Source organism: Emydura macquarii, unplaced genomic scaffold, assembly GCF_026122565.2.
Source record: "Emydura macquarii macquarii isolate MOO-44397 ecotype Brisbane River unplaced genomic scaffold, CSIRO-AGI_Emac_v2 contig_2897, whole genome shotgun sequence".
Classification (NCBI taxonomy): Eukaryota; Metazoa; Chordata; order Testudines; family Chelidae; genus Emydura; species Emydura macquarii.
Genome location: NW_027133034.1, coordinates 6,372,117 through 6,399,497, shown reverse-complemented (window position 1 = coordinate 6,399,497; position 27,381 = coordinate 6,372,117). Strand labels below are relative to the sequence as shown.

Genomic DNA, 27,381 nt, shown 5'->3' with positions numbered 1-27,381 from the left:
CGGACTTATGAGGTTTTGGAAAGAAAACCAGTAAAATGTCTTAGCTGCTATGAAACTGGAGATACCACTTTGATAGGAAGGCTGGATGGAGTCACAGTTGGACTTTGTCCTTAAAGAATACTGTGTAGGGTGGCTCCGATATGAGGGCCCTGATCTTAGAGACTTTTCAAGCTGACATGATCATGACCATGAAGGCAACGTTCCATGGCAAGAGAAGTAGGGAACATTATGTTAACGGCTCAAAAGGGTTTTTTTTAGCCTAGACAGAACCAGATTCAAGTCCCATGGTGGAGTGGCCTGCCTAATTTGAGGGTAGAGTCTTTCCAGCCCTTTGATAAATCTAACCGTCATCTCATGTGAGAACACTGACCTGCCACTCACCAGATGGTGGAACACTGAAATGGCTACCAAGTGAACCTTTATGGATGAGAGTGGCAGACCCTACTGTTTTAGGTGGAGCAGGTAATCCAAAATGACAGGGAAAGATTCCATTCAGACACCCAGAATATGAAATGTTTCCAGTTAGCTAAGTAAGTCGCTCTGGTGGAAGGCTCTCTACTGCCTACCAAGATCTGCCGAATCTGTTCCACACAGGCTTGCTCTTTGGGATTTAACCATGCCATCAGATGTAGGGAGGCAAGATTTGGGTGAAGCAACCTCCCGTGATCCTGCAAAATCAGACCTGGAAGACTGGATGCACAAGGGATTCTGTTAAAGAAAGGTCCAGCAATGTGCCAAACCAATGCTGGCATGGCTATGCCGGTGCTATGAAGTTGGCCTTTGTCTTGTCCTGTCTGATCTTTAGGAGGATATTGTGAACGAGAGGAATCGGAGCCAAGGAGTATAGAAGACAATGCGACCATGAGATCAAGAAGGCATCTGAGAGGCAGCCCACACTATGCTCACTCAGCAAGCAGAACTGAGGGCACTACCTGTTCTGCCTGGTGGTGAATAAGTCCATCTAGTGGAGACCCTCACCTCTGGAAGACCACCCAAATGATCTCCAGATGGAGCGACCACTCATGGTGAGAGAACATCCTGCTAAGGCAATCCACCAGCATGTTCCAGGATCCCAGGAGGTAAGCTGCTTCGAGATGGATCTTGTGCTCCACTCAGAAGTCTCACAAGCACAGGGCTTCCTGGCACAAGGCCGAGGACTGTGCCCCTCCCTGCTTGTTGATGTAAAACATGGAGATTGGGTTGTCTGTTAGGACCTGCATTACCATACCCTCGATCTTGGAGGGGAACACTTGGCAGGCTAGATGCACTGCCCTGAGTTCTCTGATATTTATATGTAGAGGACTCTCTTCTGGGGTCCAGAGTCCTTGTGTCCTGAGGTTGTCCAAATGGGCTTGCCACCTGAGGTCTGACGTGTCCATAACCAGGGCCACTGATGGTTGGGGGGGACGCAAAGGGCACCCCTTCCATTATTGAACTGAGGTTCTTCCACCAGGACAGGGAGACACGGACCAGGGATGGAACTCTGAGCACCGACGTCCAAATGATGTCTGCTTGAAGAACAATGATGCCAGCCATTGTTGGAGGGGCCTGAGGCGAAGCCTTGTGTATTGTACCACATATGCGCATGCCACCGTATGACCTAGCAGCTTGAGCTAGACCCGGGCTGTCGTTATTGGGTGAGCTGTGACATTGGAGATAAGGTCCAACAGAGTGCAGAACAGGACCTTCAGTAGAAAAGCTCTGGCCTGAGCTGAGCATCACCCTCAATGAATTCTATTCTCTGAACAGGGACCAGCATTGACGTTTTGATTATTTATCAGCAGGCTGAGCTCTTGGAAGGTGGTGCAGACCAAACTGAAGTTGTATTACACCTAACCTTGAGCGTTACTTTTAATGAGCCAGTCTTTGAGGTAGGGGTAGTCTTGTATTTCTCGATGCCTGAGGAAGGCTGCCACAACTGCCATGCACTGTGAAAACACTCAGGGCCACTGATAGGCCGAAGGGTAGGGCAGTGAATTGGAAGTGGTGACTGCCTACTGCAAACTGGAAGAATCTCCTAAGTCCGGGAAAAATGGAAATGTGAAAGTATGCGTCCTTGAGGTTGAGGGTGGAGTACCAGTTTCCTGGGTCAAGGGAGGAAATGATAGAGGATAGGAGACCATGTGGAACCTCAGCTTCTTGAGATATTTATTGAGGTGGCACAGGTCCAAAATTGGTTGGAGCTCTCCTTTCCCCTTCAGAATTAGGAAGTATTGGGAGTAAAACCCCTTCCCTCCTCAAATCTGGAGGAACCTCCTCCACTGTTCCCATGCTTAGGAGGGAAGGTACCTCCCCTATATGAGGAGCTGAGACCTTAATTGCTTTCTTTTCATAGCTGGTGTGTAAACCCTTAAAAGCAAAGTGTTGCATGAGATTCTTTTAATGTACACATGACATCATGTGTTTTTTCAGAAAATAACTTATATCCTTTGAACAGTAAATCCTGTATAGTGGTCTGCAGTTCCTGTGGGTTGTCAGAAGCTGGAAACCAGGAGGAATACTACATGGCAACTGCAGTGGATACAGAATGAATGGTAGTATCAGTTGCATCTATTGCTGCTTGGAGGGGTGTTTGTGCCGTAAGAATAGCCATCAGACATGAAAGCAAAAAACTGGTCACAAAATTCACCTTGCAATTTATCAGCAAACTTGAACATAGCAGAGAAATTACTAAAACTATATTTAGATAAAAGAGCCTGATATTTGGTGACTCATCTGAAGCATGGCAGTGGAATTTATGACCATAGAAGTCTAGTGTCTTAAGCTTCTTATCCTTTGCAGTTGATTTAGGATTGGTTTAGTAAGAGCGCTCATTAGCGGCTGCTACCACAGTCGTTGGCAACTCTCGATTCAAGGATGATATCTACCATGGATTTACATATCCTTGAATCGAGAGTTGCCAACGACTGTGGTAGCAGCCGCTAATGACTGAGATGACTCAGGAGTCCAATCCTGGAACCACAGATCCCCCCACAATAGGTATAGACATTTCTTAGCGGGTCAGCTGCCTGCTGGAAGAAAGTTTTTTCTTTTTCCTTCCTTCTCTGTTTTCAGCTTTGAGGGCAAGATGCTTCTTCTTCAAGCGGGCCACTACTCGATGGAGGATATGGCACCATTGATTGATGTTTGGTCCTCCCATCTTATGATGTCCACATCAGTTTTCTTAAGATATGCTTTCAGTGTATCTTTGTAGCATTTCCTCTGACCACCACAAGTTCTCTCACCACAGGTGAGCTGGGAGTTGTGAGCTAGTTTTGGGAGGTGAAAATCTGGCATCCGCACACAATGTCCAGCCCAGCATAGCTGATGCATAAGCATGATTGGTTCAATGCTGGTGATATAAGCTTCAGTGAGGATGTTGGTATTAGTGCGACGATCTTCCCACTTGATGCGAAGAATCTTCCAGAGGCATCATTGGTGATACCTCTCCAAACTCTTAAGGTGTTGTTGGTAGGTCACCCAGGTTTTGCATCCATAAAGGAGTGCAGGGATGACAACTATCTTATAGACCTGAATCTTGATGTCCTTTCGTAGGTCACGATCCGTGAAAACGTGTCAGATCCTTTTCCCAAAGGAAGCACTTGTGCACTTGATCATGTGCTGAATCTCACTGTCAATTTTTGCATTTTGAGAGAATTGGCTACTGAGGTAGCAGAAATGCTCAACTGTCTCCAAACTCTGCCCCTCTATGGTACTTTGTAGTGTATCATGTGCATGTGCAAGACCTGAGCACTTTAGTCTTCTCGATATTAAGTGAAAGACTAGGGTGTGGTAGGTGTGTGTGTGTGTGGGGGGGGGGGGGGGGGGGAGGGAGAGAGAGAGATGATATCCAGTGTGGACTGAAGATCATTCTCAGTATGTGCCAGGATAGCACAATCATCAGCATACTGAAGATCAATAATGGATGCTTTGAGGATTTACTCTCAATAGTGAAGCCCTGTAGAAAGTGCTGGCTAATTCAGTTGTCCTCTAAAATATATTAAGGTCCTAAGGTTCCTTCATGATTAGATGATTGCTACCATTCTTTATAATGGTTTGCAGATTAATCCTTTCATCATCAAAACTGGGGTTAAGCAAGGTTGTGTTATTTCCCCAACCCTGTCCTCCATCTATTTAGCAGTCATTCTGGTCCTCATTAAAGACCATCTCCCCACTGGAGTTGACATTCAATATAAAATGGATGGGTGGCTTTTTAATCTTTGAAGCTACCACCAGAGAATCCGGAACTGGATGGCTAAAGAAATGCTTGAACCCTTACTGTGGAACCTGAAACCACCCATCCACTAGCTTGGTGGCTAGGGGTACAGAGACCAAAGTCTGCCTAACAGTTTTTGATGGCTTTAGCAGGACCTCATTAACTGGAAGGGCGACCTGTTCTGGAGCAGAATTTTATAGGATATCCAGGAGGGTGTGCAGATTTTCATGCAGTCTCTGCTTGTACCCCCAGAGAAGTGGCTTTAAAATCACCTTGAGGCGAGGGGTGGGAGAGATGTTGACTCTGGGTAATGGCTTCTTCTGATGAAGAAGAGGAGATGTGGGAAGGGGCATCTAATGGTTCCTCGAGCAATTCACCCTCCTCCATAGATTCTATGACAGTGGGTTGAGGATTAGAAGCAGGATGTTGAAATGTCTCTTGTTCATGGGGTGGGGGTGACTTCTTTCCTGGAAGTGAACGAGATGGGGTCTCTCGTTGCTTAGGATGGCCCAAGACTGATATGACCATGGAGGGAATTGCACGGACTGAGCCATCCACTGTGAGGGACCCCAAACTGGAGCTTCCCTATCTGGGAATCAGTCTTGATCGTTACACGTGGCAGCGGAAGTTCTATAGGGAGATCTGAAGAATCTTGGATGAGAGACAGGACCTGTCTCTTCTGAGTCTGAAGAATAAGAGACAAATACCTCTTCATCACGTGGGGGGAGGGGAAGAGATGAGAAGCCATGGTGTTCTCATTGGTCTAAGGTTGGAAGATATGCCAGTATCAGTAGAAGAAACCACCAGGAAAGCCTGAGGAGTAAAGGGCACTTCAGAAAAAGTTACTGGTGTGGATGGAGCCAATGGTGCCAGAGGGTCCAGTATAGCTGAACGACCTAGTATGGATGAAGACACCGGCCTCAGCAGCCCCCATGGAGCCGGACTCAAAAGTGCCAATTCTCATTGAACCAGCGAGCACTTCAATTTGTGAGGCTTCAAACCAGTACTGGAAGGCTCATTCGTCTTACTAGATACAGAGATATTCTGAGAGTCTAAATGTTTAGAATGCTTTGATCCACATAGTGTTGGGGAAGCATGACATTTACTCCCAGATTTATCTTTGGAGTCTGGAGAACCTGGAGGAGTACTCCAAGCTATTCCAGAGACTTCTGGACCACGACTGGGAGACATCTCAGATGCTGTTCACATCGCCTCCTTTATGAAGTGAACCTTTAAGTAAAAGTCTCAGTGGGAAAGGAGGTACAAATAGGGCATTTCTCCCGCATATGTCCCTCGCCCAAATAAATCAGACAACTCTTGTGCCCATCTCTGAAAGGATAGCGGCCCTGCACGTAGCACATTGTTTAAAACCTGGGGATTGCTTCATATTAAATGCTCCAAGTCCAGTAGGGAATGGAGGTTGTTCGTAATTCTGAAATGTTCGTAACTCTCAAGAAAACATTATGGTACAGTACCCTGCAGTCAGTGTCTTCCAGCTGACGCTGGGAGAGATCTCTGCAAAGGTTGCACCTGGCAGCACTGCCTGGTTTGCAAGCAGCTCCCTGCCCTATTCCTGTTTCTTGCCTTTGGGCTGAACTGGGGGGACCTGCCCTGCACTCTTGACACTACAAGCCCCAGCCTTCAGCTGCCTCTCCCCAAGGCTCACCCTGCTCAGAGCACTGCTTGCCACATTCCAGAGGCAGCACGTGGCAGTTGGTTGGTGCCAACTGGCTGCCAGCACCCCTCCCTCCACTGCCCCTTGTACTCCCAGAGGTGCTAGCAGGATCCAGGAGTGCAGTCATGGACAAAGCTTGGGCCGCATCAGTGCACAGGCTGTGGCCCTTTAAAACTCCTCCAGAGCACAGCTGATTCCCACTCCAGATCTAGGTCAGGCTTTAGCTACAACCTTCATTTCCTTGCATCAGCAGGGTGCTTTCTTTTCTGGGCTCCGGAGCTGGGGTGTGTGTGAAAACAGCTTCCCCCCTCCCAGTGAGGTGGGAGGGGGGTGAAACAGTGCCCTTGGCTTACAGGAGCAGCGCAGACCCCAGACTATTTCTGCTCTGCATGCTGATCTTGCAATACAAGCACAATATTTGCTTTCTTTCTCCCTTCCCCCTCCCCCCAACTGCTGCCTGATTGCTTACTTCCGGTTTCACAGGATGTTCAGCTGACTGGTCAATTCATAACTCTGGTGATCGTATCTTTGAGGTTCTACTATATTAATTAAAAAAAAAGGCAAGTGGAAGTAACAGACATTCAAATATGCATTGCTAAGATTTGGCATGTGTCTAGTAATCATGCACAAGAGAATACTCAGCAGTGGAAGACAAGCAGAAAAATTGAATGGTATTGAATGGTAAGACTGAGGTTGTTTGACACCCTGAATAAGGGAGACTTTTTAAGACATGGGAGTCAAACCAGAAAGCAGCCTGAACTTAGTATTATAGTTCGATGCTAAAGTTAGTTACCAACCTTGCTCCTTCACAGCTAAAGTTTGCTTGATATTCCTCTGTGCAGCAGCACTTTCTGCATTAGCCTTTAAAAATATATCTGCAACAGTAAGTAGAAATTCTATGCTCGCACAGAGATATATCTCTTGAACAACTACGTCCAGGACAGTGCCATCTCTCCCCTGCTTGTAGCTTATATCCACCATGACCTTCTTTTCAAATCCATGTTTCATTTCCACCATTCTGAAAGACAATTAAGAGAGTATATAATAAGACACTTTTAAAAGCAGCCCAAGCCTCTAATATGAACAATTCATTCTCATACTCAGAGCTCTCATTCTGTCTAGAATATGACATTAGCAGAAGTTCCTTTAAAAAAAAACCCTCTAAAAAATTAGAAAACCCACCAATATAAGCAAAAATGATGTTAAAACGCCATTAAACTCTTAAAAGCAACTTTGTAAAACGGCACTTTTATTCAGCAGATCTGCTCTTCTTGTGTATTCAATCATAAATAATGGCTTTGGTGACGAATTAAGATTTTACAGCTCTCTTCCTGTTGGCAATGTAAAGGCAACAAACTAAGTGTGTGCTGAAGCCCAGTCTTTTTGATACATTAGCAGAACTGTCTAAGTTCCAATTAGTTATATCTATTCAACTCCATTGGTTGCAATTTATACACACAGTGTCACAGTGGGCATATTTTGAAGACATTGGTGCTACACAGGTGTAAAAGAGTAACATTTGTTCCACAATGCAGTTATTAGTGCTGATGATGCATGAAAAGGAAAACTGCTCTGTAGGAAGAACAGATAGAAAAATTCAACTTTATACTTGTATCCAAATGATTCTCAATTTACAACTAAAATACAACATTGAGTATCGTGACATTTACAGTTTTCTGAGAAGGATCTCACTTTACTGTTCAAAAAAGACAGAAGAAAATTATAGAGGTGAAACATGAAATAAACAGAACATTTAACTCAGCCTCCTTGTTGCTAGAGGCTAAAAAATACAGACCTCCTTGAAGGCCACTTCAAGAGCCTTACTTCCGACTCCTGGAGGAATTCTGCACCACTGCACACTTTTACAGAATTCATGTCCCATGCAGATTTCTTTGTTTCCCCACAGAAAAAATTACTTCTGCCGAGTCATGCATGCCTGCTCAACTCCCTCCCCCCCACGGTGATTTACATCTCTGCCGTCTGCTCCAAGCACCCAAATCAAGGCTGCTGGGTGGATGGGGATGAGTGCATGACCATTCTTGTGGGTTTCCCTTTGCTTCCCCACAGAAAAATTACTTCTGATAGGGAAGCAAAGGGAAGCCCACAAGACTGGTCACACACCGCCCCTCCCAGCAACCTTGGTTTGGGAGCTCGGAGCAGCTGGCAGAAACATAAATCACTGCAAGGGGAGGGGGGTTGGGAAGGCATGCATGCAAGTGAACGAGCGAGGCCTTGTCCCTATTGCTCACTATTGCACTGCACCTGGAGCCGAGGAGGAGCAGCACTGAGGATGGTCTGCCCCATCCAGCTGATAGTCCTGGCTCAGCTGTGTGGGGGACAAGAGACGACTTCCTCTTCTCCTACAAGGGCTGCTCCCAAGACTACATCAGACCCACACCCGGGAACCTCCCGGGGCTGCACAAAGCTCTGCAACCCCGCTTCCGGCCCACATCACTCCTCAGCCACAGGCCAGATCCCCACGCTGAGCCCCAACCATCTTCACCTGGACCCCGCTGCAGAGTCAGTCCCCCTGCACCCACAACCCCCCAAGGAGCCCCTGTGCATCCAGATCCCTCCTGCACCAAGCACTGAGCCGCCCATACCTGGATCCCCTTACACTAAGCCCCTCCACACTTGGATCCTGCTGGGCTAAGCTTGCTTGCCCCACATCTGGACTGGGGGGGGAAGGGCTGGGTGTACATGTGAGACAATGTCCCTCTTGCTCCCTACGGTGGTGCCCTCATGCAGAGGAACAGGGCCCCAGGGACTTTCTGTTTCATTGCTGGAGCCCGAGCTCTAGAACCCTACAGGGTGGGAGGGTCCCAGACCTCCAGCTCTGGTCCAAGCCCTGAAGTCTGCACAGCAATGAAACAGCCCACAGCCTGAGACAGCTGGCACAGGCCAGCCATAGGTTTTCTTTGCTGTGTAGACAAATTCAGAGTCTTCTTGACATGCATGGAAATATTAGTACAGTAGAACCGCAGAATTAACACCACCAGAGTTACGAGCTGACCAGTTCACCACACACCTCATTTGGAAGTAGAAGTACATAATCAGGCAACAGCAGAGACCCAACACCGCCCTCTCCTCCCACCCCTCTCCCCATACACAGACACAAAAAACAAACTCCAGCAAATACATTACTATGTTAAACAAACTACTAAAAATAAAGGGAAAGTTTAAAAAAAGATTTAAAAAGGTAAGGAGACTTTCAGTACTTGTTTCATTTAACTTAAGATGGTTAAAAGCAGCATTTTTCTTCTGCATAGTAAAGTTTCAAAGCTGTGTTAAATCTATGTTCAGCTGTAAACTTTTGAAAGAAGAACAACAACATTTTGTTCAGAGTTAGAGATGTCAGAGTCACAGACAACCTCCATTCCCAAGGCGTTCGTAACTCTGTGGTTCTACTGTATTGCCATCTGCTCTATGGAGCTGTAAAGATGTGCTAATATGCCTAGTAAGGAATCTATTCATCAGAAAACATTTCCTGAAACTTTTTGTTGTCTGTTTTGTTACAGACATACTCGCTGACAGGTATTTTGAAATAAATGACCAAAATAATTGAAAATAGTGTGATTATATTATGTTACTTTGACAAATAAAATATGCAGAATTTTAAAATATTGTGTGCAGAATTTTTAATTTTTTGGTGCAGAATTCCCTCAGGAGTAAATTCCAGAACAGTGACCTTAAGAATTTGTTAATATAGCATTCAGAATATGACCATGTTCAATGTTCCTGTGTTTTCTCATGACTTTAATACTATATATTTTTGTAAACATGAATACATCAAATCTAATAGTATTGAAACAATCAAAGTTCTATATTATGTATTACATAAGATTGTGTACGTTGTAACTAAATTGACACTAATGTTACGTATGCTACCAACTAATAAGAAATACTAGTATGTGTTACTGTTCATTCACAGGCCTTCATTCAATGCTAGGCACAGCACTCATGTTACAGTGATCTATGCCTAACGGATCAATTACTTGAAAAGGTAAACACTCATACATCAATCAAGGTAACACTTGAATCATTAAAACTGTGCTAATGACCGATCAATTGTACAAATCTTGAGGGGCTGAACTGTGACTGTTTTAAATGAAGCGTTTTACGTTTCAAATTCTTTTAATAGAATCTAAAAATATAATAATCTAGACACCATGATGAAATCTGCAGATGAATTACTGAATATGTCCTCTTGCAGCTGCATTTTAATGTTCACTTAAGTGATGCATATATTTTATTGCTACACTGAAAACAACTGAAATAGTTCCTACAGACATAGTTAGGCACAATTGTCTCCATATATTCTATCTACTGCCTTGTAAAAGTAAAAGTCGAATGGGTTTCTATATCAATATTGATATGCACCAATATCCATAAGAAAGAGTAAGTAGCATGCAAAATATATGACCCAATCTATGCATGCACATACATTTTAATTACTTTCCAAACTGTATTTAAAAGATACAATTTAACCAACTCAAATAGCAACTTGTAGGTAGTGTTAGCAGCCTGCAACACAACAATTTAATGTTTTATGCAAAATTAATACCTTGGAGTTGTCTTCTGGACTGTCAGTCGTTTATCATCTAATGTGCAGTTTGTTAACTTCACTGAAGCATTCATTGAAGTATCTGACAACATTTTGACAGCAGCTGACATCAAAACCAATTTAAACTCTGCAAGTTTCAAAAGATCATCTCTTTGATTCAAAGAAGGAACCTATTTTAAAAAGGAAACATGACAAACAAAATAAAACAGAGAAAGCATTATTGTAGGTTTGTTCACAACTACTATACCTGAAGCATGGTTTGACTCTTAATCTGACTAGCAAAGTTTTTAATTGCAATCATATTAAATGTAAGATTAAAAAAGGAAATGTACAGTTATAGCAAAACATTTTAGTGCCATTAAGTCAATTATATATACAGAGACAGCTCCATGAAAGCTAATAGTGCCCAATACTAAGCAGATGCCACTATTGTACACAACTGACAGAGGGGCATTCTAATTTACATAATAAAGCAGATTTTTTTAAGTGTCATTTTGACTAGGTTTCAAGTAATCATTTAATGAAAGCTTCTTATTCATTTTAAAATGTAAAACAAATTTAAACGAATTTTATTAATTCTGACTAGAGCACATATTTTTAAAAAACAAAACTTCATTTTTTCCATCTCCACAGAGGCACCAATAGAATAGGAAAGAGAAGCTGAAGCCTGGCCTCCATTTAAACTTTAGGTTGACATAGCTCTGGTGCTCAGGGCTATGAAAAATTCACATCCCTGAACTCCACAGCTATGCTGACCCAACTTCCAGTGTAGATGTAGCTAGGTCAATGGAAGAATGCTTCCACCTACCAAGCTAAAACTACTCAGGAAGGTGGTGTTCCTACAGCAATGGAAAAATCAATTCTATCACTGCAGACCATGTCTACACCATGGGGTTATGCCAGCATAGCTATGGTTCTATAGTTATGCCGCTATAGTCCCCGTAGTGTAGCTGTGGCCTGAGAATCAACAACTAGTTAAAAGCTCCTTGATTCTCTTGTTAAGCTCAGGGTAGAGCAGCTGAGAGGTGGAGGCTGCTCTAATTTGCACCAGCTGGCAACAGTCCCCTATGGACCACATGTTGCAGATAGGTGAAGTGCAGCACAATCCAACCACTTTGCATTTCCAGTCCAACACCATGGGCTGCACAGAGAAAGATGAAAGTGTTGATACTGGACACTTAGTGATTAATGTGAATACCAGTGAGACACGGTATTCCCAATCTGCAGATTAATAAGGTTTAATGTGCAAGGTTTTTTAGAGATATACTAGTTGAATACAAAGCCTAAAATTAACTACAATATATTATACTTATTAAGCCTGGAGAGCTAAGCTGTTACTTAGAAGGCTGTATAAAGGAACAGCTTTTTTTTTTTTAGGGGCCCGGCAAGGGAGTTAGTGGTCTTTGGTTCGACCAGCAGCACCTTTTGAGGAGTTAGATGTTGATGGAGCACGCCCTTTTGCTTAAGTATTAACTTTTGATACCTTTTTATACACAACTTTTACCTAATTACCTTTTTACTTATTATTATATATGCTAATTACCTACATTGGTTTTTTTTACCCTTGGCTATATTTTATTTTTACCATGATAATTGGGGTTGTTAAAACAATATTTGGTGATAGGAAGTGTGGTGTAAAAATATGCCCCTTGGCAATTAAAAAGTGTACCCCCAGACGTTTAAGGATAACTTCTTGTCTTCATTACCATTATTTATGTGCCGCTGCAAGCATAGATGTTGTCTATTTTGTTTTGTTATGTGCCATGGTATGCAAAAACTAAAATATCTGCAAGGTTACTTAGTAGTTCTATTTATTTTTGCCAACCAAAAATATTATGCTACAGGGGTTAAAATAGCCAATTGAGCAACTAAAGCTATGCTAGGCCTGTAAAACAATGGTTAGGAAACTTAAATTGCACTGGGCCTTTAACAGTAAGAACCGGTTTTCCAGCTTTGATCCCACTGGGGTCTCTCCTATGCTACTGTTTAGTACTGTTCCCAATAGCAATCAGGTTGAGTTAGAAGGATAATCTTCAACTGTTATCAAAATTGCTAACCCAGGTTTCTAAAAGAAAGCATAAAATCTTGTAAAACCAAAAGATCTTGTAAAAACCTCTATTGTTTAATGATTGAGACAAATATGCAAGTTTCTCTGTTATTGGTTAAGGCACATGACAATGTTCTAAAAGGTTAAAGATACAACTGGTTAGCTTATCAAAAGTAAACTCATGGCAAAATGTAAGCCACATTAAGATTGAGCTATCTTCACATTACAACCCCAATTGTCAACCCACCTCCACAATTTCAACGAAAACAAAGCAAATCCATCTGTAGTTTTATGCAAGGGTAAATTTCCTGGAAAGCACGAGTCAAATCACACAATTAGCTTCAGAGGTATCGAGTTTCCCTATTCTGTTTTCTGCAGTAGTGTGAAGTGATGTAGCTGGTTGAAGGTAATCTCAAGGCACGTATAATAAATATTTGACTAGTTACTAACTATTGTCCTTGAGCTATTCCAATGTAATATTCTCTAATTTACAGCAATATTTTTCTGTTCAGAGTTCCCAGCATCTTCAGTAACATTACAGATTTGTTTTCTTTGATAACATGAAGTTTTGTTTACCTGTTTAGAATTGGGACTACACAATACCAAAGTGAGAGAATCAAATTGGAAGTCCAGTTTCAGTGTTGTTTTAACTTTAACAGGTGAATGCAATTCCACCACTGCAGTTGTCACCATAGTTATTCCTTTTAGAAATTAAAGACACATCAACAGTAAAACTGACAGCAAAACAGAAAATTACACATTTCCTAATGTATATCAGTTTTCATATGACTACATCCTCCCCACTTCATCCCAAAGATAATTGACTTTGCCGTACAGAAGAATGAATTTAGTAAAGTATTTTAAACTGAAAATTACATAAAAACATCGTTCTAACTATCAGAATTCCACAACAAGGAATATATTATCTAAAACACACAGTCTTAATTCCTGTTTACACCATTTAGGATTATGTGCTCATGCGCCAGGTGGGTCAAATAATCTCATGTATGTTCTTACAGAATCATCTGTCCCACCTCATCATATTTTTTTTTTTGGATGAGGGTAATTAACAGGGCCTGTATTTTTTTTACTGTGTATTTTTGTCTGTCCTGCTTATTGAGACAGTATGTTTTTCAGGACAGGGATTTTTTTTATTATGTGTCCATACACTGTGTTGCACAATGAGGCCTACAGGAGCTATGGTAATTAAAAAAAAAAAAAAAAAAAAAAAAAAAAGATTTTCAGTGATCCTGTCATACTGTGATTCCGATGGAATAAGTTTTAATATAGCAATACAAAGAGAAGATCATCATAAATAGAGGGCAATAACTGATATCAAAAAGCAAAGTACTCTCCGTAAACATTACTGACCCTAATTGACAGATTATAGAAAGTCCTATTCAAATTATTAAAATTGCCAACAAAACTGGACACTAACTTTTACAGTAAAACACTATAAAAACACTCTAATGCCACAACCTGCTGCAGAAGATTTTATTTGTCTTTTTTCTAACCCTACACTCACTTTATATTCATATAAAAAACTTTAAACAAGTCCATGGTATATAAACATACCATTTAAACACAGTTAAAGGAGACATCCAGGTAAATCTACCAGAAAAGTTAACCTGAAAATACCATATAATGATTCTGGATTGTTGCGTAAGTTTAAAGAACATACCTGCAGAATGCTGGGAAGTACTGACGGCATCACTACAGTTGCTACTTCTATCTTTTGGTTCTGGTAAAGGAGGTGGAGCACCAGAACTGTCCCCTAAATTTTCATTCAGTGTCCTCAGTATAGTGGTTAAGTCTTCCTGACTGAGAATGAGCTTTAACAAAAGGGTTAACTTTGAAGAACAAACCTTATTTTACTCTGAACATATCAATATCACTAACTTAAAAAACAAAACAAAACAAACAAAAAAAACCATATGGCAACTAAAAGGCAAAATTTCTCACTCCCTTGTAATCTGTTTCTGAACATTCTCCTCTCCAAAGTTTGTTCTCAAAAGAGTTTTTGCTCAGAAGATTAGAACCACGAAAAACATTTGTCTCAAGCCTCCTGTCTATTTAAAATTAGCTTTGGTTAGAATTCAGCCTGTGTATGCACACCAGCAATGGTTCACACATTATTTTTGTTCAGCTGTGCAAACTTATAATTAAAAGCTAGGTAGCTGGGAATGAACTATTTTGCTGTATGTGGGTATACATGAACCCTGAGGCTGTTAGCAGATGCACTGAGAGTCTGAATCATACTTGTTGAAAGTTGTCACATGTGGCTAGTCACATAATATTTTCCAACATAGAGGTATTAAACCCATTTCTAAACCTGGCAAATCAATGTATTTGTACGAACGTAAAATACAAACCTTGCCCACATATTTTTAATGAGATTACACATTGCAGAAAAAGAACATTTGTTCAATCCTGATTTTTTATGAACACAAGTTCAAACCCACATGAATAGGTACTGAAAAAAAAAACATGAACTTGTTTCAAACCTTACCTGAAAGGGTATACAAAATACCCAACACAGAGGTAAATCAAAGATATTGCAGGTCAGAAGTGAGCTACATTATTCTATTAATAAAAGGCATAATGCCTTCCTGTATTTCACATTAACCTAGTCCAGGACTTCAAAGGGGAGAAAAAGCCATTGTAAGCTCCCACTTATCAACTCCACCCTCCCCTCCTTTTTCAGCCCAAACCAGTAAAAATCCACTCCACTTAGACCTCTTTCAATCAAACAATAACCAAGTCAAGATGTTTTGCTTTCATGGGAAGTATAGTTCATCAGCTTCCCACCAATATTTTTGAGTCATTTCCAGTACTGGACACTTACATTCATAGGCTTAAGTCGTCCAAGTATTTTAATATCAGGCACTTCGCTATACCAGGCAGCAGCTAAATTTCGTTCCACAATAACTTCCAAATTTAGTGGCTGCAACAGCTCTATTTCACTTTGTAATGAACCTCTCTCAAAATATGTTCTGTGGATAGAAATAAAATCATGTTCATAATTCAATATCCTTCACTTAATAATCTGAAGAACACAACTGAAATGTTTTTGCATTTGTTTAACTCTTTTGAATAGGATCTATATATCACGGAATAGAACCTGTCCCTGTAAATAGTGAATTGTGAGGATTAAGGTATGCTAAACGAGGATACCCTAAATTGACCATTTCCTTCTATTAAAGGGTTTGTGTAGGTGGATGTTTCCCTTAAACAACAACCTCAATAACTTTCTCACAAACATTTTTGTTTGTGATTTATTTGTAGCATATTGTGTACGTTAATGGTGCTATTTAAGTGATAACCATAAACCTGTTATTTAGATAAAGGTACTTCACTCCACAGACTTGTCAATATAAGGCATTTCAGAAGAATTAAATTAACTTAAAAAAATACGTATTAGGTTACCTGTATAGTTTTAGTTCACTCAGCTTCACTGTCATAGAGTCAATAACAGGTGGAAGGCTACATTGTGCTTTTGTTTCCTTAATAAACTGATTTTTTATGGTGATTAGACCAAAATCAGCAACCAGGACATTAGTAGAGCCTGCAGACTGTGGCACTATGACTACAGGTGCTTTAATATTAATGTCCAGTGCCATTCGAGAACTCCGTTGCGCCAATTCTTTTACACCTGTTGCTGCTTTCTCTGCTGCTTGAACAGTTGCCTCAGTAATAGCTTCCTTGGCAGCTTGGAAGTTATTTATAAAAGCCTAGAAATATAATTAGAAATTGTCATTACATCTGATGCTATTAATCATGAGAATATTACATGTATTAATAATTACCCTTTAAAATTCCATCCCAAATGCTATATTACGTGTCCTAAGTGTTTACACTATTATACACTCACATCATTTCCCTATAGAGATTCTTTCATAGAATAATTCCACTGGAAATGAAAAATATGTGTACAATTATTTCTACACTGTATATTAAGGATGGAGACCCAACACTAAAGACCTTCCAGCATAATTCTGAGGAATTACATATACCCTATTTCAAGTTGGTGCATACTTGTTATCTCTGGCAAATTGTATGAAAAAGGCATTCATTATGATTTATTATTTTATACTTGAATGTCATGTGACAGCAAACTGTGTATGAGAGTTTAAAAGCTGGCCATGTACCATAAAAAGAAGTGTGAGAGTAATGAATAATAGTAATAGCAGATTTAAAGAAGTACAGCAGTTTGAGAGCTTTTCAGTTCCAGCATGCAAATGTGGAGGAGACAGAATTTTGTAATTTTGGAAGAAAACTGTTCCAATTTTCCAACATTAACCAGAAGCTTGTACAAAAATAAGTAAGGGAGCTCTTATAAATATATCATCTTGCATGTGCCTCTTCCACTTCCAGTTTAACACAGCTACCTACATGTCTAAAAGGATTAGGGTGAGGGGGAAAGACAAAGATTTGACTTACCAAAATAGTTGAAACAAACTTGTTGACAAAAACTACTTGAATGCAACCAACTTTTAAATAAACCTCGCTGTCCACAATATTCATATCCGTATAGGCAGCACCATCTGTAGCACCCATGTAAGACACCATTCTAAAACTGAAAACTTCTTTTCCTGTGATATAAAGAGCCTTAAAACCGAGAAAAAGGTAATTAATTCAAACCTAACAGGGAAAATGTTCACTATTAAAAGTAACAATTTCATAATAGTCTATTACAAAAATAAGTAATACTTCATACTTCTAGGCTGCCTTTAATCTATGGATCTTAAAGAATTTTACAAATTCTGAGTTTGAAAATCCTTGGCAGAATTCTAAGTATTGAACTATATGTCTCAGCTGGTGTAAGTCAGCTCACTGAAGTCAATATAGCAAGTGGCTCTAAAGGACAGCTTAGAATAAGAGTATCAGAAACCTGATTTTTTTTTTTTTTTTTTTTTTTTTAAACACAGCAGTCACAGTTGTGCGGGGACTGACATTTAGGTTCTTGGACAATCAGGCACATAGCTCTTAGTGGCAACAATGGACAAATACAGAGCAATAGAGAAAATATTGCTAGATGGTAGACTCCAATAAATAAACCAGAATTAGTCTGTTCACCAAGCAGCAAAAACCATGGCATATATGAGAATTCATACCTTTTTATATAATGCCATCTCATCAGAATCCATAATAATTATGTTCTTTAATTTTGCCAACACTTCAGTTGCTGCTTTCTTCATGATCACCTGGCAATCAAGACCTAAAAACACACCCAAAAAATTAACTGATATCTGTTAGGGTTTTGTAATTACATGTTCAAACTTTCACTCTTACCTTCTATGTGAATTTCAGATAGTCTGCGTTTTTGTTCTCTAATAAAAACACGTAAACAGGACAAATCTGCACAGATGTGAAGGTCTATGACATCCTCATACTTCGATTTTTTTGATGCTGTGGAAAAATTGAAACCAATACTAATATTATTAACTGTTTCTATTATACTCATACCTAGATCATAGTGATGGACATATATTACCCATTCCAAGTTTAGTTGTAGGCTGAGTGTGTATCTTTATTTAATTTAAAAAAATTAAACACACATTGATCCTTTTTCTACAACAGAACGAACAAAGCAAGAGGACAACTAAATGCAGCTCCAAGATGTGAGGAAAATGGGGGTGAAAAATGGTCTTTGTGCTCCCCTTATCCCTAGCCTACTCTGCACCTGGCTAATGCCCCTGACGTAATTTACAGCATTATACAAACTGCCAATGACCCCAAGGACAGAAATGGCACCCAGGAATCAGCAGTGCATAGGGAAGCCTCAATTATACTACAATACATTAAGTGCATGTGGTACGACATATTAGTCTATGGTCAGCATTTAAAATCTATACACAGGATCTAACACTTAGGATTCGATACATGACTTGAGCAGGTGGGCATACATCAAACCAGAACAGGGATCCAACTCAACTGTACAACAGGTGCAGAATGACCATCAGCCAGACAGGTGCCAACTTACCTACTGGACCAAACTGACATTAATTAGCCTATGCCCAACAACTCTGAGAAGGCTGAAAGAGGGTTTTTCTACTAACTACTGACACAGTAAGAAAGAATTGGTTGAGGTCCCTATTATACCCCTGGTATTGAGTGCCTGGATCCACAAAGATGCATAAAATTAATAGTAAACATTATTCCACAGCATTCTGCCTGAACACAATCTCAATAAATTCTGTTCTTCTCATGCTCTTTTTCGTAAGTGCTAGTGACCAGCAGAGTGAAAAAAAGTTTGGTTTTAATGGTTATTCTTCCTTTCCAGTCATACAATAGCCGGAAGGGCTCCCTGGTTCTCCATCTTCCAACAGTTAACATTTTCTCTGTCGTCAAAAATTTCTCCCCACCTCTGAAACTGAAGAGACTATCACATGTTCCAGGTGGTATGAAAGTTGAAGGGCAAAGCAAAAAGAAGCGGGAAAAAACAAGAAAAAAATCCCAACTTACTTAATTTCTTAAGGACATCCTTTTTCTCTTCTTTTTCCTGGACTAACTCTTCTGTTATTTTAGTCTCTTGCTTTGGTAGAAGATTATTTAGATAATTCATGGCATTTAGAAGTGCTTCATTATGCAAATGAACATCTAGAGAGGAAAAATTCACCTACAAAAAGGTATTTTTAGCATGAATATATTTTCTAAAAAGGTTTTTCCAAAACAAGAATACACAAACTTAAAAACAAATTATAGTTGTACCTTTAACAGCTGCAGAACACTCTTGTAAGCAGTTTTCAATTCTGGTCCATTAATATCTGCCTATTCCCCCAGAAAAAAATAATTAAAATAAAAATTTGCAAACTTCATACAGAAAGTTTACTGCAAAACCTACTACATATATTTTCCTTTTTAGATAACATACACAAACTGAGTTTTAAGGAAAGTCACCAAAATGATTTAGAAATGTGATTTCCTTAAGGTACCTTTATTGTTTTCTTACCTTGACATATTCCAGTGTAAGAAGATCATCCTCTGTATTATCCAAAGTTGTAATGATGTAAACAGGTTTGTCTTCATCATCTTTTTTTTTTTAAAAAAAAATGTTAAAATAGCTTGGTTGACACACTTTTTTCCCCAAGAAAATGCAAATAATTAAAAATTCATCTACAAGTCAGTTATAATCAGTTATGTAAATGCATATGGGGTTAAAAACACTTTAGTGAAGGATCAGCAGTGACTCATGCACAATCCCAGAATAAAAATGTTTCTGCTAAAATGATCAGCAGCAAAACAGTTAACATTTTGACATTTGGACTGTGATCAATACGTATCATAGTTAACCCCCCACTGCAATGAACCAAAGCAGTATACAGCTCTGAGTTGGATTGAATTCAGGATGCAATTTGGAACACAGCAGTGCACTGGTTCATGGTTTGTAAGTTCCTTTGCAATCATTAGGCCAAAATAATATTTTTAATGAAAACCTAAAACATTACACATACACACAGCAGGGCAAGCAGAGTGCATACTGTTACAGTCTTATCTGTGGTTACTAGGAATAAAATCCAATTGTTGGAGATACACAGGTGATTCCCTTGGGGGATACAATCATGTGTCTTGTGTGACAATGATGATTGTAATTAAAAAAGGGTTCAGGGAAACTTCTGGAAGTGATAACATTCCCATATGGCCCAAGAACAGGGGATTTTATGGATGATGCACTTTTCCTGGCATCAAAGGAAACGTGAAAGAAATACTGTCCATGAATAATTGGTTTCTCTTTCCCTCTCCCATTTAAATCAGTTATTAACTTTTGAGGAATGGATCCTTCAATTTTAGCTGACATAAAAGAGCCCAACAGACCAACTGGAATGAACTTTTCACCATACTATTGGTTTGCTAATCAATTTTAGAGCATCATGTTCATTCTTACCCATATACTCTGGACACAGTAAACAGACTTCTCTAAGAAAAGCATTTGCAGCCATATCAAATGTTCTTAGTTTAAGTTCAGTGCCTAATCCTAAAACTTTTAGCTGCAGCACAGGCTTTTCAGTACCATCAGCAAGACGACACAACTGAATTAAGACCTAGAAAAAAACAACATAATAAGGCATAATGTGATAATGGTGACACACAGCAAAAAATATAGTTTCATCAGAGTTCATATTCAGTGAATATCCAATTCCAATATAATCTTAGATAGAAAATGTTCCTTGAACACACACTGAAGAATATCCAATCAGTAATAAAACAGCTAACACTAGATGTTGCCATTTCTATAAAACAAAACAAAAGCAAAATAAGAATGTATATGAAACAAAACTTCATTTTTAAAAGCAGCTCCACAAACAGTTCATGGAAGTTCACCTTATTCAGGGCCAGATCCCCAACTAGTGTAATTTAGTATATCTCCATTGATTTCAAATGAGCTATGCTGATTTACATTAGCTGAGAATCTGCCCCTCTGTCTGAATACCATTTAAGACAGCGGTCCTGAACTACAGTCACACAGCAGTGTTCAATGGAGACCAGGTTGGTCACATGGTGCAGGCATTCCTTGTTTCCAGCTGCTTCTACAGGTTCTACACTTAAAGAGGACATTGGAAACAAGGAGACCCAATCTAGCTATCTCTACTAGTGGCCGCTCCTACATAAGGAGGAGAGGAAACAGGAACTACCCTCAAGTACCAAAGCCAATGAATGGGAAAGGAACATTGTCCATAATTAACTCCTCTATCAATGTAATCCATATTATGAAATAGTTTAAGAACCCAATACAGGATAATTGCAAATACAGAAAGTATCAGATCTTATATACAGATAAGACTTTCAGAACTAGACTTATTCTTAATCTGTGAGCTCTTTGGGCCAGGGGCTGCATCTTATCTGGAGAGGACCTACCATATTGAAGGTATTACTAGGATCCAAATAAAAGTAATAATTTTCAGGATACTTACAAGCCAAGTGTTCTGCATGAGAACACGTGACAACTCATCAAAACCTTCTTTTGTATAGTGTCTTTCATACAAGCATTAACCTAAAGTAGCTTTACAGAGTTAAAAATCACAGTGCATAGTGTATGGTATAAATTGTAGGAAAGAATAATGTAAAAAAACAAAACTGCATGGTAAACATATCAAACATGGCTCTCCCACTGACCCTGGCAAGCTTTGGAGAGAGGGAGACAAAGCTGGGAGGTAAAATGGAACAAGAATATAGTAGTTTCGTTTTTAAAGAAAAAATAGGGTAAAAGTAAACTTAGTATTGAAATGAATGGAAAGATAATGGAGGTGTATGAGAACGGGGTGAAGGGATGTGCTTCTTGATGCAGACAAGAATGTAGGCAGCTGCATCCTGCCATGTTAGACTTTGGACAGTTGGGACGTGGAGATCAAAGGAGAGCTGCAGAAATCAAAGCTAGAAGCAACAATAGCATCAATTTGAACACAAGTGGATTCAAGTAAGTGACATGTGGACAAGGTTGTGGAGGTGCTACAGGCAGACTAGAGTATATTTGGAGAAAGAAAAAAGTTACATTACCTCAGATATTTCAAATCTTAGCTGGAATTCGGTCATATTCTTCAAAGATTCTTGCTTCAGTAACCTTTTTCTTCTGACGCTGTTAACTCTGGTCAGAGAACCAGAAGATGCTTCAAAAAATGGCATCTCCTCCACAGGACTGGTTGGAGCATCATAAAATTCTTCTTCCGAGTCTAAATCTAAAGTTGTATTAATAATCACTTCATGAATATTTAAATTTCATCCAACAGTTATTTTGAAATAATATAATACAGAATTTTTCTGAAATATCATGTATGAACAATTACATGAGTATGCTAAGATGAGCTAGTAAATAATTAGACACTATCAATGGTAAGGTTAAGACTTTTAAAGGGCTCTTTGAATGAGTGTATTTTGGAGATGCCATTCTTTGAAAAGAGTGAATGTGTGATATACAGAGAAAATATACATGTGACAGGAAGTCTAACTGCACCATTTAGAACAAAACACAGGAATTAAAACAATGCCCAAGTAACTACTAAAATGGTCAAACAGCTCCACACACAACGTAATAAAAGTAAAATCAGAAAAAAATGCTGCCAATTTGAAATCTAGTCATTTTTTAAAAAATGAGTTAAAAGTGGTTACAGATACATACGCTCTTGGTGTTTGTCTCATCTTTTGTAACTTTTTAAAAATGTTTTACTCATTGTTACAATGTGAATAACCAACACGAACAGCAGGGGAAGTGAATTATACTCTGCACTGAGAGCATTTGGTGTAAACTTAAAAAAAAAAAGTTATATTTTTCTCCAATGTCTTTTTAAATAATCATAGATACCACATGTAACAGTAAGCAAAATATTGTTGGGTATAAATGTAATTTTTATATTGATGATTTTCTATGTTTAAGGAGGTCTTTAAAAGTAAAAAACACATTAAACTATGTAACTAAACTTTTTAAATGTAAACAGTAAATGGGATTTCATAACCCCCTTACAAAAAGACGGTTACTAGCCTTCTGTAACTGTTGTTCTTCGAGATGTGTTGCTCATGTCCATTCCAAATTAGGTGCGCGCGCGCTGCGTGTACAGACTGCCGGAAACCTTTTCCGTCAGAGTATCCATAGTGTTGGCAGTGGAGCCCCCTGGAGTCGCGCCTCTATGGCACTCTATATATGGCTCTGCCGACCCTTCCCACCTCAGTTCCTTCTTGCCGAAGAATTCTGACAGTGGGATTGGTGGGTGGGTTTTGGAATGGACATGAGCAACACATCTCAAAGAACAACAGTTACAGAAGGTTAGTAACTGTCTTTTCTTCTTCGATTGCTTGCTCATGTTGATTCCAAACTAGATGACTCACAAGTCATACCAGAGGTCAGAACTTAAAATCCCACAGACTGCAGGACTGCTCTCTCAAATATGGCATCATTCCTAGCTTGCTGAGTAATAGCATAGTGTATCATGAAGGTGTGGACTGAGGCCCATGTTGCTGCCTTGCAAATGTCCTGGATCAGTACCTGAGCCAGAAATGCTGCAGAGGATGCCTGAGCTCTTGTGGATGGACTGTTAACGCAGGTGCGGGCACTTTTGCTAGGTCATAACACACCCTGATACATGATGTGATCCAAGACAAGATGCGTTGCAACAAAACAGGCTCCCCTTTCATCCTATCAGCTACTGTCACGAACATTTGTGACATTTTCCTGAAAGGTCTGGTCATTTCGATGTAGAAGGCTAAGGCCCCTTCTGACATCAAGGGTGTGTAGCCTATGCTCCCTACCACTGGCGTGTGGCTTCGGGAAAAATACAGGGAGGAAAATGTCCTGATTTGAGTGAAAGACTCAAGCAGTGTTGTAAACCAGTGCCGCTGTGGCCGAGCGGGACTATCAGAATTACTGAGGGCTTGTCCTGCCGGATCTTCATCAGCACCTGTGGATAAGCGGAGTCAGTGGAAAAGCGTAGAACAGCTGGTCCATACAGGGGATGAAAAAAGCATCCGCAATGGACCCGGGGCTGTGCCTCTGAAAGGAGCAGAACCTCTTGCACGTCTTGTTGAGTTCTGAGGTGAACAGGTCTACCTGGGGAACGCCTCACCTCTGGAAGACATCGGCCAGCGCATCTGGGCAAATCAACCACTTGTGAGTGAGGAAGGACCTGCTGAAGCTGTCTGTCGATGTGTTCTGGCACCGCGGAAGGTATGATGCCACTAGGTGGATTGACCGAGCGATGCAGAATTCCCACAGACTGAGGACTTCCTGACAGGAGCGAGCGCCACCCTATTTGTTTATATAAAACATCACTGTCATGTTGTCCATCAGAACTGACACCACCTTGCCTTGTAGATCATCCTGAAAGGCTTGGCATACCCGACGCACTGCTCTTAGCTCTCTGCATCCACAAGTCCTGGGTCTACAAGTCCTGTGTCCTGAGGTCACTTAGATGGGCACCCCACCCCAAGTCTGAGGCATCCGTCACCAGAAACACGGACGGCTAAGGCGACTAAAGGGGAGACCGGCACATACTCACTTGGGCTCACACCACCAATTCAGGGAATTTAGAACCTCGGGGAGCAGAGACACCACATTGTCCAATGCGTAGTGCGCAGGGCAATATGCCGTTGCTAACCAGGACTGTAGAAGTCTCAATCGCAGCATCACGTGCTGGACCACGTAAGTGCATGCTGCCATGTGCCCCAGCAGTTTTAAGCAGTTTCATGCTGTGGTGAGGGGTCTCTCTCCAGGCCCCTTATAATATTCCTGATGGCCAAGAACCAAGCTTGGGGAAGGGACACCTTTGCCTGCCCCGCGTCTACCACCACCCAAATAAATTCTCAGCGTGGAGACCAGTGTCGATTTTTCCTCTTTGTTCAGGAGATGGAGCCTGTCAAGAGTGATTCCAAACACCTGTAGGTGCATCTCCACCTGGGCTCTGGTGCATCCCTTGACCAGCTAGTCGTCCAGGTAAGGAAACACCTGAATCCTTTGCCTCCTTAGGAAGGCAGTGACTACCGCAAGACATTTTGTGAACACTCAGGGTGCCGCTGACAGACTGAAGGGCAGTACGATGAACTGTAGGTGCATTTTGTCTACCATGAAGCAAAGAAACCTGTGCCTTGGGACAATGGCCACATGAAAGTACACATCCTTCAAATTGAGGGCAGCATTCCAGTCACCCAGTTCCAGGGAGGAAATGATGGAGGCCAAGGAAATCATTCGGAAATGTATCTTGCTCAAAAACTTGTTCAGGTTTCGCAGGTCTAAAATGGGGCGAAGCCCCCTTTGGCTTTCAGGATTAGAAAGTAACAGGAGTAAAACTCCTTCCCTCTTAGGTCGCAAGGCACCTCTTCCACTGCCCCCAACCTCAGAAGTGACTGCACTTCCTGAAGAAGCAGTTGCTCATGAGCGGGGTCCCTGAAGAGGAACGGGTATGGGGTGGGAAGGAGGCATGGAGGAAAACTGGAGTGAGTATCCCAATTTTATGGTGCACAGAACCCACTGATCTGACGTAATCTGGGACCAGGCATGGTAAAACTGGAATAAGTGGTTGCAAAACAAGGGAAGGGTTGGATCCGGGTCTAAAGGTTGATGTGCCATCCTCAGGTGCACCCTCAAAAGTTCTTCTTCGGCCCCGAAGACTGCCATGACTAGCCTTGGTTCTGGCTGGAGGTGTGATGGTTATTCCTCCTGCCATTTTGACCCCATCTGCAGCTATAGCCCTGTCTCGGTTGGCGGAAACAGGGCGTGGGTTGTGGTTTGAACGCTTCCTTTGGGGCGCCAGTGTGTGCATGCCCAAAGACTTTAGAATGGCCCTCAATTGCTTCGGGCTCTAAAACTTGGAATCTGCCTGGGACAAGAATAATTCTGGGCCTTCAAATGGGGGGTCCTAGATGGTTGTTTCAACCTCCTGAGGGAGGCCCAAAGTCTTCAGCCAAGAGCTTCTCCTCCTGGCCACCCCGATGACATGGCGCGGGTTGCTGCATCCAAGGCCGAGTGAAGCAGAGTCCTGGGTACCACCTTGCCCTCTCTAACCATGGCTGTGAATTCAGACTTGGACTCTTGTTGTACAGAGTTCTTAAATTTGTCCATTGACACCCAGGAGTTGTAGGCATACCTACTTAAGACTGCTTGCTGATTCACGATCTTAAGTTGGAGCCTTCTGGTGGAATACATATTCTGCCCAAAGAGCTCCAACTTTTGGGGATCTTTGGCCTTTGGTGTGGGCCCCTGCTGACCTTGCCACTCTTTTTTGTTAGTGACAGCTACCACCACCGACCCTGGAGTGGGGTGGATGTAAAAATATTCGTGTCCCTTGGAAAGCAGGAAGTACTTCCTCTCTACCCTTTTAGCAGTAGGGGGTAGAGAGGCAAGGGTCTGCCATAAAGTTTTTGTGGTCTCCCTGATGGTCTTGATCAGTATCAGGGTGACCCTGGATGGGCCTTCCAGGACCAATATGTCCACCATAGGGTCAGTGTCCTCCACTACCTCCTCAGCCTGAAAGCCCATATTCTGAACTACCCTGCGCAGCAGCTCCTGGTGTGCCCTGCTGTCATCCAGGATGGCTGCCGGGGTAGATCCCGCTACCGCTTCATCCAGGAACTAGGAAGAAGATTCCCTCATTGGCCCTGAGATCTCCTGACCCTCGGCACCAGCAGGTCACGCAGTGCCATCTCATCTTCTTCAGTGCCTGGTTCCTGGAGTTCATTCAGCTCGGTGCAAGGTCCGAGGCATCTCCGGTGTCTGGCGGAGTGCTCGCAGAGTGAGAGGGGCAAGGCCTGGACCTCGAGGCCAAAGGGTATCACCTGCCTGAGTGGGACCCTCGGGCCCGCTAGTATGCACCGGGGGTCCAAAAAGGCCACTGTGGTGGCATCTGCCATTAGGGTGGCCACTGCACCAAGGGAGGCGGCGGCCCCTCTGGTCTCTGTCTGCTCTGACACCGGCTTCTCCTGGATACTACTGACTCCGCTTCAGAGTCCAAGGAGAATCTTTCGCTCTGTGGAGACCACGGTGGCGCAGTGATGTGGTGAGCGCAATTTGGCCGCAGTGTTGGATGGTGCTGGGGAGCTGTGCCGCAGGGAGTGGGGTCTGGCCATCAGCATTGGTTTGTACCTTGATGGCACCGGGGCCTTCTTTGGTGCCGGGGCTTGCATGCGCTCTTGCCTAGGGTGGGCTGGCAGGGCTCTCCTCGATCAAGTCCTTTGCCACCTTGAAGGTTTCGGGAGTGGAGCAGAGCTGTAAATCTTCCTCCAATATCTCCCTTGTCCAAGACGCCACTGGTGCCGGACTCGATGAACCCCTTCTTGGGGCCAGAGTCAATGGTGCCATGCCTTGAGTGTCCGGGATCAAGTGGCCCGGCACAGGTCTCACTCTGCCCACTTCCTTTCCTGACAATCTTGATGTTGATGAATGCCCTCTCTCCGACCTCTTCTTCTTATGAAACACTGGG

The 27,381-nt window shown here is 41.7% G+C and overlaps 1 protein-coding gene across 2 annotated transcripts in view; it reads right to left on the bottom strand.

Moving 5' to 3' along the window:
* Positions 1-27,381, bottom strand: part of VPS13A (vacuolar protein sorting 13 homolog A) — a 271,467-nt gene that overhangs the window by 135,455 nt on the left and 108,631 nt on the right. Inside the window, exons 25-38 of one of the 2 annotated variants that reach the window (XM_067568877.1) lie at positions 21,977-22,155; positions 20,367-20,523; positions 19,434-19,513; positions 19,193-19,252; positions 18,947-19,100; positions 17,774-17,890; positions 17,596-17,699; positions 16,922-17,089; positions 15,908-16,212; positions 15,327-15,474; positions 14,163-14,313; positions 13,058-13,182; positions 10,435-10,604; positions 6,668-6,888 (exon numbers count right to left, since the gene is read on the bottom strand). In XM_067568877.1, coding sequence (XP_067424978.1) covers positions 6,668-6,888; positions 10,435-10,604; positions 13,058-13,182; positions 14,163-14,313; positions 15,327-15,474; positions 15,908-16,212; positions 16,922-17,089; positions 17,596-17,699; positions 17,774-17,890; positions 18,947-19,100; positions 19,193-19,252; positions 19,434-19,513; positions 20,367-20,523; positions 21,977-22,155 — 2,139 coding nt within the window. The remainder of the gene's footprint in view (positions 1-6,667; positions 6,889-10,434; positions 10,605-13,057; positions 13,183-14,162; positions 14,314-15,326; positions 15,475-15,907; positions 16,213-16,921; positions 17,090-17,595; positions 17,700-17,773; positions 17,891-18,946; positions 19,101-19,192; positions 19,253-19,433; positions 19,514-20,366; positions 20,524-21,976; positions 22,156-27,381) is intronic. The other variant, XM_067568878.1, reaches the window with a different exon arrangement.